The sequence below is a fragment of the Stegastes partitus genome, unplaced genomic scaffold (assembly GCF_000690725.1).
Source record: "Stegastes partitus isolate 25-593 unplaced genomic scaffold, Stegastes_partitus-1.0.2 Scaffold115, whole genome shotgun sequence".
In the NCBI taxonomy this organism is placed as follows: domain Eukaryota; kingdom Metazoa; phylum Chordata; class Actinopteri; family Pomacentridae; genus Stegastes; species Stegastes partitus.
The window spans coordinates 166,482-179,430 of NW_007577846.1; the positions used below are offsets into that span (position 1 = coordinate 166,482).

Sequence of the window (12,949 nt, forward strand, 5' to 3'; positions counted from 1 at the left end):
TCAGCTGACACACCGGATACACTGCCTGTGGGGATGCTGCCTTCAGGGACCGTCGGGACGGCCGAAGTGTCTGCGAAACAGTACTGCAGAGGTGTGGGAAACAGCGCCCTCCTCTGGTTAAAGTAACTACAGTGAAGGGATGTGTCTACTGAACTACGTTTTATTACAGCACAACAGTTGATTAGGGAATTATTTTTCCCCACAATAAAATGATGAACATGAATGTGTCAGTTGAATAATCAAGTAACAGAACACGTTATTCTGCTTTGATTTAATATGTCGAGTGAAACTATCACAAAAGAGCAAAATGGACACTAAGACACACAAAAAACCTCTAAGACATAAAAAAAATGCATCCAAGAGACACAAAACACAAAAAAACACTTCGAAGAGACACAAAACAAACCTTGAAAAGATTTTTTTTTAAATACACAGAGACACAAAATGTTTGTCAATCTCAAAGAGACAAAAATACCACAAATAGAGAATAACCACAAAAAGATGCAGAAGATAGCAAAGTGACATATTTCTGTGACACTACATCACAATACAACCGTTAATAATAGCATTATTTTTCTGTGCCCAATTATTAATACGAGGAACACTGAAGATAGACTAAGAGACACCACACACAAAACAACCACAGACAGATTTAAAAATAAAAAATAAACTACAAAAAGATGCAAAGCCACAACAAAGAGACATACAGCATGCACATTAAAAAAAAAAAAAAGTATTTCTACACTGCTAATTCACTGTGACTTTCTGATTTTTTAGAAAGTGATGCCCTATTTAGCATTTACAAACAACATTTAATTTTGTAATTTACTCATTTTACTAATTTATTACATGACTTATATAGTAGACATGATCTATGTATTTTCAGTATTTGTTCTAACTCAATGCATATTTTAGATTTTTACTTTTTTTGTGTTATGTATTTACACGGCACTGTCCAGTTTTATTTCAGATTTGTATCTGCTATTAAATACGTTAATATCCACCTAAATGTGCTCACGGCGACATTAAGCAACGTGAGCTCAGAAAATCCGACATTCCACGGTGACATTGAAGGCGTCTGTGAATTTACGTCATGTCCGCGTTTTTCTTTTTCTTTTTTGTCTTTCTTTCTTTTTTTTTTTTTTTTTAGCGAAATTATTCAAACAATAACATAAAAGGACAGAGCAGTTTTCATGTTTAATTATATGATCAATAATAAAATGAAATAAGATCAAATGCTGCTCAATGAAGACGTGTCCGAGTCGTTGTTGTCAATAAAGTTGTGCCACAGATTCATCCGCTTCGCTGTCATGGCGGCTCCAGCGGACAGCGGCTGCTGGTTTCCAGCGTTGGCTCTGGGAGTTTCTTTCCTCAAGTGTCTCTTCATCAACGCTTAGTGAGTGTAGAAACTTCGCTGTGAGCTGGTCTTATTTAGCGGCGCAGTTTCAGGGCGATGCTTTCATTTGTTGGCTGTTAATTTAAAATCTACTGCGACGTTTGTTAGCATCGAGCTAACAGAACGAGCACCGAGTGCCCCAAAAACTAGTTTTTCATAAAAGAATCACGGCTATGAAGTTGTTTGTGCGAATATCTAATTATTGTGGTTAGAAAACAAGTTGTCTGTGGAACTGTTAGCGTTATTTACCTTTCAATAACGTGAAGACGAGTTGTTGTAACGTTAGCTCGACGTGTTATTAACTCGCGGCTAGTTCACCCGAACGGCCTCAAGATGGCGCCGTTTTTCGTCTGAGGTTTCACATAGAATATAAACTCCTGAGCGTAGACACTTCCTGCTAAAGTATCTATTTTGCTGTGTTAGTTTTACTATGTTTTGTGTTTTTATTTTCTGCGTGGAGTCTCGGGAGTTATAAAAAGGCAGTGTTTTATCAGTCCATTCCAAACTTCTCAGGCAAAACTCCGAATTTAAGAATGAATCTCACCTATTCATCAGTGTGCACTTGTGATAATGCAGTGATCAGCAGAATCAGTATTAAAAAAATAGAGGAAAATAAATCACCCGTGTAGTCTAGAAAATGTAATGGTTGTGGGTAAATTATTAATTCCAACCTGAGATAATACAGACTACGGTAAATACATTAATGTCACTCTAACTGTGATGTGTGTCCCTTTACTTACTCTGTATGAAATTCAGGTCCACAGAACGATAATAAGTTATTTGTTTGTCCTTGTGGCATAAGACATCCTTCATCCGACCTCTCTGGGTGGTTGTTATGATGTGGTTTATGCTGGCACTGTTTGAGCTAAGAGTAATTCAGAACATCAATGAGACACTGCCGCAGCTTTTTGCATTGTGCACGTCTTTCTGCATTTAACTCGCTGTTTACTCAGCTGTACAACCAAAGCACACTTCAAAATCTTCAGTTCAAACAAGGTATTGTTTGTTTGCGAGTGCGCAACATGACTGAAGTAACAAATTCTACCAGTAATGTTCATGTTAGTGTGTTCAAAGGAGCAGCCACATGGTCTGTAAATGTCCTGACTTAAACATTGTGGTTCTGACGTTCTGCATATTTAGATCACATGTGGTTAACTGGCTTTTATACAGTTAAAGCTTCAGAGAACAGATATTTAATTTAGTGTCATCTGTGTGGATTTAACTGTCTAAACTCTGGACTTGTGCAGTAGTGACCACAATGAGTTCACTTTTAAGTGTGAGTTCAGTGCATCAGTGTGGATCATGTAGTTCACCTGCTGCTGTGTTTGTTCTCAGTCATTCCACAGACTTCGAGGTTCACAGAAACTGGTTGGCCATCACTCACAGCCTGCCGGTGTCCAGGTGGTACTATGAGGTGAGTGGGACAGAGGACTCAACCTGTCGGACGGCTGTGAGATGACATGAAACACTGATGCTCAACGGGAGCAAAACCCTGCTGCAGTTCCAACGTCTGTCCGCTGTTAGAGCAGCACTCCAATATAATCTCCTTCTACATGTCAGAGATGAAATGGGAAATAAGTCCAGAACAGAGCCACATCACGCAGAAACACAACTACACACACACCAGAGGGCTGTACAACAAAGTGTGATCAGTGTGTTAGGGAGGTTAGCTGAATTTTCAGTGTTGCAAAGGTCTTTTAACCTGCTAGATCTCCATGGTAGCTGATGCTGTGGAGCTAGCCTGGTCCACAGCAGATTATGTTCTAGTTTTTGGATTTAGGTCAACTGGAAGGAGCGTCTCTCTTTAACCAAATCATTTCCTAATGATTCTCTTGAGTCATACACATTGTCAGCTGGTGTTTTATCTGCAAATCTGTTGATCTGTACGTTACTTAAACCACCAAATGAAGCCGTTTAGTTACAGCATCACACACTAGATGCATCACGTTGCCATGGAAACCTGACATGTATTCAGCTCATCATGCAGAAATCACAAGAATATGTTTTTATGTTTGGTCTGCTGGTACTGCAGCTGATAGAACACAGATTAGAAGATCGATTATTCTACTGATATTTATTACAGAGAATATTCAGTAACATTAATTTCACTTTGATTTGGCCAAAAATTGAAGTGATTTCCTGCATTATGGGACAGTGTCAGACCTAAATGCACTCACATACAAGATCATGTTTAAATATATGAACTTCAAAATTTAACAGTTATCATGCGAAGCTGCATGGATCAGTAAAATGAATAGAGTTACACAAGTTTACCAGTTTTCTACCAGCATTGTGTCATCTCCAGTAGCGAGTTTTACCCTCATACAGTTTTTAAAATTCTTTTTCCCACTATAACGACTTGTTGACTGAAGTAGGAGGGACACCACTGATTCATTTTGTGCAGAGAAAGAGCCATTTGACACGTTTAACGGCTCCTTTCAACCTGCACGGAGTTTGAAGCAGAAAGCCTGAGTTGACAAAGTCGATAACTGTCTTCATGATACCTGTTTTCTCTGACTGGGGTTTCAGTGTTTGTCAAGCCGACTTAGATTCATGCTGCATGTTCCCATAGAACACGTCAGACTGGACTCTGGATTACCCGCCGCTGTTCGCCTGGTTTGAGTTCGGTCTGTCCCACGTGGCTCAGCACTTCGACAGGAACATGCTGCAGGTGGAGAACCTGAACTACGCCAGCCCGTCCACTGTGCTCTTCCAGAGGCTGTCGGTCATCTTCACCGACGTGGTTTTTATCTACGCTGTCAGAGAGTGAGTCCACCATCTGAGCACAGCCTTTATTAAATGCACACTTTCAACTAAATCTACTAAAGCAGGAGCAGGTTTTTCTGGACAACACACAGCTGATGTACAATGGACTAGCATAGCCTGAATCAGACACAGTCTAAAGGTGAGAAGTAGTTTGTAGAATCGTGATGCATTACAGAATGACGTACTTCTGTTTGGAAACTGAACAGAAAAAATGAATACAAAGTGAGAAAAAATTACCAGAAAGCACCAAAAAAGACCACAGACATAAAGGAAGGTTCACAAAAAGACAAAAACAGACTACAAACAGAGAGGAAACACTTTAAAAAGCTGAAGAATGACCACAAAAGAACAATCACAAAGAGAAAAAACTGCAAATAGACCAAGGGTAACCTCAGAAAGATAAGAAATAACCATAAATAGACAAAGAATAACCACAAAGAGACACAAAATGTACAGAAAACTACTGTAGACAAAGACAATCGGACAAGAAAAACTAAAAATAGATTTAAAAAATGACCAAAAACAGACAGAAAAGACCACAATGACAGAAAAAAACAATTATTAAGAAACAAAAAGACTGCAAATAGACCACGGGCAGCTACAAAGAGACAAGGAGATGAAAATAGACAAAGAGTGACCACAAAGAGACAAAAACAATCACAAAGAAACAAGAAAAGAAGACCACAAATAGACAAAGGATGAACACAAAGACACAAAAAGACTGCAAGTAGACAGAAAAGACCACAAAGAAACCTTCTGTAAATGAGTTTGTCATTATTATTTTTAAAAAGTTGTGTATTTGTCACAGTGACCAGTCAGCATCACTGTCAATTAATTCAGACAACTTTTATGTGACTTCCTAGACGAGTGCTCGCTCCTGATTGGCTGCGTCCTCTTCCAGGTGCTGCAGGTGCGTTCAGGTGCGAAAGGGCTCCCGGGACGTTCTGAGCCGGCCGTCCTTCGTCCTGGCCGTGCTGCTGCTGTGGAACTTCGGCCTCCTCATCCTCGACCGTATCCTTCACGTGTTTTATCTTATGTTTCTAAATGGAAGACATGCGATTATCAGACCGAGCTAAGTGCTGGTGATATTTTGCCCTCCTCGTGTATGTCAATGTCCTTCACATCTTTGCCTCAGATATTCATTTCCAGTATAACGGCTTCTTGTTTGGTTTCCTGCTGCTGTCGGTGGCAAAACACCTGCAGGTACAAGCTCCAGTCTTCTGAGGTTTACGTCTCATTTCCTCAAAGCTCTGCGAATCAACCATATATTTATTTGTTGAAAACTCCTTCTTTGGTGGTAGATTAGGGAGAAAACAGTCCAGGAACTTGGAAAACTGATAAGCTAACAGGCTGTTCAGCTAACTACAACACAGACGCTAGCTGTGTAGCACACAGAGAACACACAAGCTGTCGTGGTTTGTTCATCCGGTAGCAAAAGATTTCACCAAACTGGCTCCACATGCGGCAGAATAACCTCCTCACGAAATTCTCCTCATTTATTATTGATGCTGTTTCAGTGGCAGTGATGCTTCGCGCACATATTCCATAAAACTGGACAGTAAAAGTTGCTCTGATCAGCCTCTCTCTGAACCGGGTGCTGTGAAGCCTCTGTCACGTTTCCTCTGTGGTTAACACCAGGGGTCGCAGTGTGTTTGGATTTGCAGACATTGAGCAGACCCTGTGAGTTAAGCTTTGTTCAGACTGTTTTTTCTTTTCTTTTTATTTGTGTGAAACAGTCGCAGCACCTGCAGGGGGCGCTGCTGTTCGCCATCCTGTTCAACCTGAAGCACATCTACCTGTATGTGGCTCCGGCCTACGGCATCTACCTCCTGAGGAGCTACTGCTTCACTCAGGACAACAAAGGTACCACGTTCACGCTTTTAGCGTTCTGTGTTTTTTATGTCTTGCTGATTCAAATGATTGGATTCTGGTGAATTTCCTTCTCATCAGTTAGAATTTGTGCACAACTGCAGCTTGTTTCACCGTTAATAACTACTTCTGCTGGTGGCTCCAGTAGCATTTTTGCTCCTGTCACATTTTTTTCTCGTTGGGGGGGGTCATCTTCAACTACAATATAAAAGTCCTGCACCTCTACGGAAACAGCACAACCATGACTAGAGGGAGGGAGAATACAGTTATATATTACAGTTAACACCATAAATCATAAAAACAAGGAAAAAAAAGTTGCATGTCTTCAATTTTTTTTTCCCCAAATGTGTTTCCATACTTGTCTCCTCTCTGCTCTGTGGGAACACCGTCTGCAGTTCACCTAAAAACTCCCTGAACTTTTCTAAGCTGAGTCTGTCGTGGTGTTAAATTTGTTGTTTAACAAAAAAATAAATAAATAAAGAAGTTGATCATTTTTGAACGAGACATGTAGAATTAAGTGATTTTGTTGAAATATTGCGATTTTAAGCTTAGATTCTGTAAATTTTCAGACGGAGATGCACGTCACGGATGAGTAGTTCACTGACCGTTGGAGAGTTGAAAATCCAGTGATGCTCTTGTTAGACTTTCTGGTTGATAAATGGTAGAATTTGGTGATTCGGTCATTGCTTCTCTGGTGGAAACGCATTAGTTTTTGGAGTAATTTTAAATGAGATGCTCAGAATATGTGATTTTTTTTAACTTAATTAAATGCACAATTTTAAGCTGAGATTTTGTTGAGCTTGCTGATCGAACAGTACCTCATGCAGGATTAGTTTAAGGACTGTACAAAAAGGCAAAATTCCACCAGTTCTTACAGTTTCTTGCCCAAACTCACCGTAAGAACCCACAACATAGCAGTCAGACCATATATCCTACGTCATACATCCTCACAATCATGTGGCGACAAACCCCAGATGTTGCAGCAGCCACACGACCACGCAGATGCAAGTGCACAGTGATATCCTAGCATCGCTGTCAAAACTTTGATTATAACAACAAAAAAAAAAAAAAATCACTTAGCAAGCCTAGCAACACCATAGCAACTAACCCAGACACCACAACCTGTTGTGACTGTGTTTTTGTGCAGACGGTTCTGTCCGGTGGACGAGTTTCAGCCCGCTGCGCCTGCTGGCTTTGGGCGGCATCGTGGTCTCGGTGTGCGCTCTGTCCTTTGGGCCATTCGTTGCCATGGTGAGTGGAGGCTGTAGAGGATGGGGGGGAGGGGGTTGTTTACTACTGCTGCCCCGCTCAGTGTCGCTGATCTACAGGTATGGTGTTTTGCAGGGGCAGCTGCCTCAGGTCCTGTCCCGTCTCTTCCCCTTCAAGCGGGGTCTCTGTCACGCCTACTGGGCCCCCAACGTCTGGGCCCTCTACAACGTGCTGGACAAAGGCCTGGCGGTGCTCGGTGAGTCTCCACCTCCTCTCAACTTTACACTATCTCAGCTGCACGACTCAGTCAGACTTTTCAGGATCGTGACGGTGACTCTTGTTTAACCTGCTACATCGCCATGGTAACTGATGCTGTGGAGCTAACGTGGTCCAATTATGTTCAGAGATTTGGATTCAAATGGAAGAAGCATCCCCTTTTAACCAAATCATTTACTGACGATTAAGATAAGCCAATTTACATGTTACAGCAGCTGGATCCAGATGAGGCATTGAAGAAGCAGAAAAATAAAGATTTAATAAAGGTATAGACACCGTGGAGATTAGCATGATAGATGTGCTTGTTGAATCTACACCATGAACAATTACGGCAGTTCTGAAATCAAAAGAGATACAACCCGGTACCAGAAAGGTGTAGCTAGTAAAGTGACCAGTGAGTGTGTGTTTAATCTGTGCTTATATGAACAGAAAAAAGCAGGAAACTGTCACGTTTGAGAATCTAAAGCAGCGATTCTCTTTTACCTTTTTTATTGTTTCTCCAGGTGTTCGCCTGAAGCTGCTGGAGGAGGCGGAGCTTCCTCGAGCCTCCATGACGGGCGGCTTGGTTCAGGAGTTCCAGCACTCGGTCCTCCCCTCCGTCTCTCCCTCCGTCACCCTCGTCTGCACTCTGCTGTCCATCCTGGTGAGTCTGAGCAAACTGCTGCACCGTGACGAGCTGAGAAAAGACGATAAAAGAGATTTTCTGTGGGAGTGAAAGACGTTGTCATGTTGCATTGATTTGTCCTCTCTGCTCTCTGAAAGCCGGCGGTGGTGTCCATCTGGTGGCGGCCTCGCGGCGCTCGCGGTTTCCTGCGCTGCCTGCTGCTCTGCGCTCTGGGCTCCTTCATGTTTGGCTGGCACGTCCACGAGAAGGCCATCCTCATCGCCATCCTGCCCCTCAGGTCGGCCGCCCGCTCACCGGGTCACATGTCGTCATGTATGAGGAGAGCCGCTTGGTCAGCTTTCTGTCTGCTTTTTTTGTTTGTTTGTCCTGCAGCATCCTGGCGGTCGAGAGCAGAGAGGATGCTGGGATCTTCCTGGTTCTGACCACCACGGGGCACTACTCGCTGTTCCCGCTGATCTTCACCCCCGCAGGTAAACAGGACGGAGGTTTGATGTGAGCAAACTAAAGGACGAGGATATTTTAGGAGCGTTGAGATTGTCGGTTAACTCACTGCAGTAAAACCTAGAGTCAGTACACTCTTTTTTCAGGGTGAAAATACAAATTTAATCAGCCTTTTACTTTGACGAATACAGAATATTTATAGTCCTTGCATATACTGTATATGTTTGACACAAACATTTCATTGATGTCTGGTCTGTCAACCAAGAAATACTTTGAGTTTTAGTTCGTAATAGCTAAATGTCTGACTTTGATGTCTGAATGAATGTGTTGATGCTGAAACAGTACCACAGCAGAAACCTAAAAACATCAGGAAGAGTAATGCATTTAGTAGAAGACAGAACGTGGAGAATTATCGGTTCTGAGTCGGTTTGTGTGTTTCACAGAGCTGCCTATCAAAGTTTCTCTGATGCTGATGTTCACCATCTTCTCCTTCACGGCTCTCAGGAAGCTCCACAGGTAAAAAAAACAAACAAAAAACTAACACGTTTCTGTATTTTTCTTACAACGTCAGTGACTTTAGGGAGTTAGAGAATTGATTTGATTATATTTGAACATGTAGGTTTTGCAGCTGTTTGTAGCATGGACATACTGTACATATCAATATTGGAGGGGGGAACAACCATTAAGTTGACTTTGTTGAAGTTTGAGAAGCTTCTCAGCTCGGTTTCTGGGCGTTTGTCCACCACCTTTATGGAAACAGAACAACCATGAGGAAGGAGAGAGATCTCAGAAATGTCGTCTGTGCAGCATGACACAGTAACGTTATAAATCAGAAAAAGAAAATTTATTTTACTAAATTTGAAAAAACCCAGAATCACCGCGTGTCCACAGATGTTGCTGACACTGAAAAAAATGGGGGCTGTGCACACTCTGGACATTTAACTGTTTTTAATTCGTTAACAGTTCCTGCAGTTCAACTGAAAACTCTCACAGTTTTGTAACTGTTGGCTGCAGTGAAGTCAGTTGTGGCGCCAATGAGCACAGAAATGTTCGTTTTTCACAGAACCTGGTGCAAACTGTTCATTTTTTGGGGAAATTCTTTAATTAAAACATGCAGAATAAAGTGATCTTGATAAAATGTGACAATTTTAAGTTGAGGTTTGGTAAATTTTCCTGATGGGAACACATTCACCCATAATAGTAACAATAATAACAGAACTTTTACATAGTTATAACGCGTTTTACAAAAAAAAAAAAAAAAACTGCAAGTGAAGTGGATCCAAAACATCAAATATCACAAGATGAAAGAAATGTAGTAGTTAAGTAAAAGCCATATGATAAAAGTGAGTCTTAGGAAGAGATTTAAAAGAGGATACAGAGCTGAGGAGAGTTTCTGCTAAGACCTGGTCACCTTTAGTCGAGCCTTGGATAACATTATTAGAGTCCTGATTGAGGATCTTAGTGATAAGGCTTATAGGGCGTTACCAAACCACAGATACAGGCCGCAGCGGGACGATTCAAGGTTTTAAAAACAAGCAGTAAGGTCTTAAAGTTGATTCTAACACATTCAGGCATCGTTCAAAAATCTGATAATTCCTTCTGCTTTCACAGTTTTACGGCTGACAATAGTGAGCAATTTCGGTGATGTCTTTTTATTTGCCTTTCAGTCCCACTGTGGGCAAATGTTTTCTGGTTCAGGCTTCTCAGAGTGACTGTTTGGGTTTTGGACAGTAGGTCGGACGAAGCTGGATGTTCAAGGACGTTGCTGCAATCTTTTAAAAAAGAAAAAAAACAAAAACAAATGTAAACGAGAGAAACTGATGTTCAAGCAACAACTGTTATTAACATCGAACCAAACTATTTATATGTGAAAATATCTCTGAAATGATCAGCCGACTTCTTTAAATATACAGATTTGCTGCTTTTCTCTGCTTTAGGTGACAGTAAACTGAATACTGGTTACATTCTGGATGGGTTTTTTGGTTTTGTTTTTTTTTTTTACATTTTGAGAAATATTTGATGGCTTGAATAAATAATGAAAAAACGGGAAAATGAGCCTTAAATAGGATCTGACTTAATTATTCTATACCTGATGTAATCCGATTACTCTCCCCTCAGTGGTCAGCGGTCTCTGCTCCGTCCTGTGGAGGTCGCCTACCTGCTTGGCCTGGTTGCCGTGGCGATCGCCTGCGAGGTGGTCTTCCCGCTGTCGCCGTGGCAACAGAGGCTGCCCTTCCTCCCCCTGCTGGCGACGTCTGTGTACTGCTCGGTGGGCGTCTCCTACTCCTTCCTGCGTCTGTACGGCAGCCTGCTGCGGTGCGAGGACAAACCCAAGCAGCTGTGAGACGTCGGTCCAGGTCAGAGCCCCGACACGCCCACATCGACCGCCACCGCCTGCCCTCGAGCAAGGCAGCCAGACACAGACACCGTTTAGTTTACATGAGAAGGACGGACTTGGGAAGTAGAGGGGTGTGCACGCAATCCAACAACACTCGACATAATCGCTGGGCTCCGTCTGTTTATAGACAAAACTATAAACAGACAGGAATCAAAACACTAGCGGTAAAAATATAGTTTGGGTTTTTTTTGTTAGTTTTGCTGCATCAGGACAAAAACAAACACATTCAACCTCAAGTAGAGCAAAATCTGAAAATGTCGTAGGACTCAAGGAAGAACTGAGGGTCTGAAATCCGACCTGCTCCCAAACCAGTCGATTAAATCAGCACGTTATCTGTAGATGAGCTGGACGAGTGGACTCTACATGCAGCTTCATTAGCCTGAGTCAATTCTAAGTCATCATAAAATTATTTTATACCTAAATAACAGATGAGCTGCACATAAATATTTATATTCTGAAAATAAAACTTCTTCATCAGGTGACTCCAGCTCAAGAAATACGAGTTCACTGCTGTTAGCTGTTGAGCTGTAACATGTAAACTGCTGTTTGCAAAGGTGACACTTGACTTTGTGTCGACTAGATTGATCAAAACGCATCCACACCGATGCCACGCTGCTGAAAAGACAAACATCTCCTGCAGCAGTTGCTAATTAATTAGTAGCTTAATGACGGAACAAAATGAAACTCTTTTGTGTTTCTGAACTCAACTGAAGATTTTTCATCAGGGGAAGAAGTTTCTGTAGAGTCACGTTAAGCTTTAGTTCATATCTGATGGATAACTTCAGCTGATCAGTGTCCCGTTTTTGAGCTTTTAGTCAACATTTAGGTGATCGGACACCCCTCCTCCTAACTTCCTGTGCTGCTTCACTGGGATGCAGCTCACCTGAAATCCTGTTTGCTCATTTGGAAATGATATAACGTTTGACCAACTCGGTTCTGTTCGACGACTGAACAGAAAAAAGCAGAAACCTTTGTTTTTTCGACTTGAGTGACAAGAATCGTGTCGTCGGTGGTTTCCGATACAAGAAATGTTGTTTCTGCACCAAGGAAACTTTGATTTCACCTGAAATCACCGTGAAGGATTTGTGTTGTTACTAAAGAATATGTGGACCAAAACAGAACTGAGAGACATTTATGATGTTTGTATTTTTGCATTTTTAAATAAAAAGAAACCATAATTTATCCAGAGTGTGTATGTGATGGTGTTTATTGTGTTGCCGAGCTTCACACAAACTGAAAAACGATTTAGATTCCCAGAGCAGGAGAATAAAAACACTAATGAAAGTGTTCCAGTAAATCACCAGAAACTGTTTGTTCTCCCTGCATGAACGTGAGTCAGGTCAGACAGATGAATTTCATATTTACTGTTTCTTGTTGCATGTAACCATCTTAACTTCTCGTAGTGACACCTACCAAACCTAAGTCGGCCAGTACAGTAATCTCCAATCAGTCACATGCTTGTGGATGGACAGATGAGGCGTCTCCAGTGTTTGTTCAAGAGCCTCTGTCAGCTTTTAGACGTCGTGTCTCCTCTTTCCTTTTTCTGTTTGTGAGATCTTTTGGCTTCATAAGCTGCATATTTGTCCTAGAAAACTACATGCGTATTTGTAGCAGCAGGACTGAGGCACCTGAGGGAACTATTAGTACGGGAAAAATATCAAAATCTGGCATCTAAATCGTTACCAAACAATTTCTTCACCAATATGTTTGTAAAGGTGTAATAACATGCCTTAAAGTTCAACTCTGGTGGGAAACCCTGAAAAACACCTGCTCAAGTTAGGGTACCGATAAATGATTGATGAAAAATAAATTTTTTTAAAAATCGGTCCTTAAGTAACTTATGAGCGGTCAAATCAGGGTTTGTTCATGATTCTGAGTTGACTGTTAGCATTTATATTTCACCACAAACACTTCTGATGTTGAGTGTAACATCAGAATCACATTCCAGCTTAATGCGGTGCAGCACAGC

At 41.5% G+C, this 12,949-nt stretch overlaps 1 protein-coding gene across 1 annotated transcript; it reads left to right on the forward strand.

Annotated features, from left to right (window-relative positions):
* The first annotated feature begins 1,288 nt into the window (after window positions 1–1,288).
* alg8 (ALG8 alpha-1,3-glucosyltransferase) lies at window positions 1,289–12,168 on the forward strand. The gene is made up of 13 exons (XM_008278076.1): window positions 1,289–1,396; window positions 2,732–2,810; window positions 3,969–4,162; window positions 5,064–5,173; window positions 5,298–5,365; window positions 5,899–6,025; window positions 7,179–7,282; window positions 7,376–7,496; window positions 8,020–8,159; window positions 8,279–8,418; window positions 8,514–8,611; window positions 9,026–9,098; window positions 10,701–12,168. The coding sequence occupies exons 1-13, from the start codon at window positions 1,311–1,313 to the stop codon at window positions 10,924–10,926; spliced, it is 1,566 nt and encodes a 521-aa protein (XP_008276298.1). The 5' UTR covers window positions 1,289–1,310; the 3' UTR covers window positions 10,927–12,168.
* The last annotated feature ends 781 nt before the right edge of the window (window positions 12,169–12,949 follow it).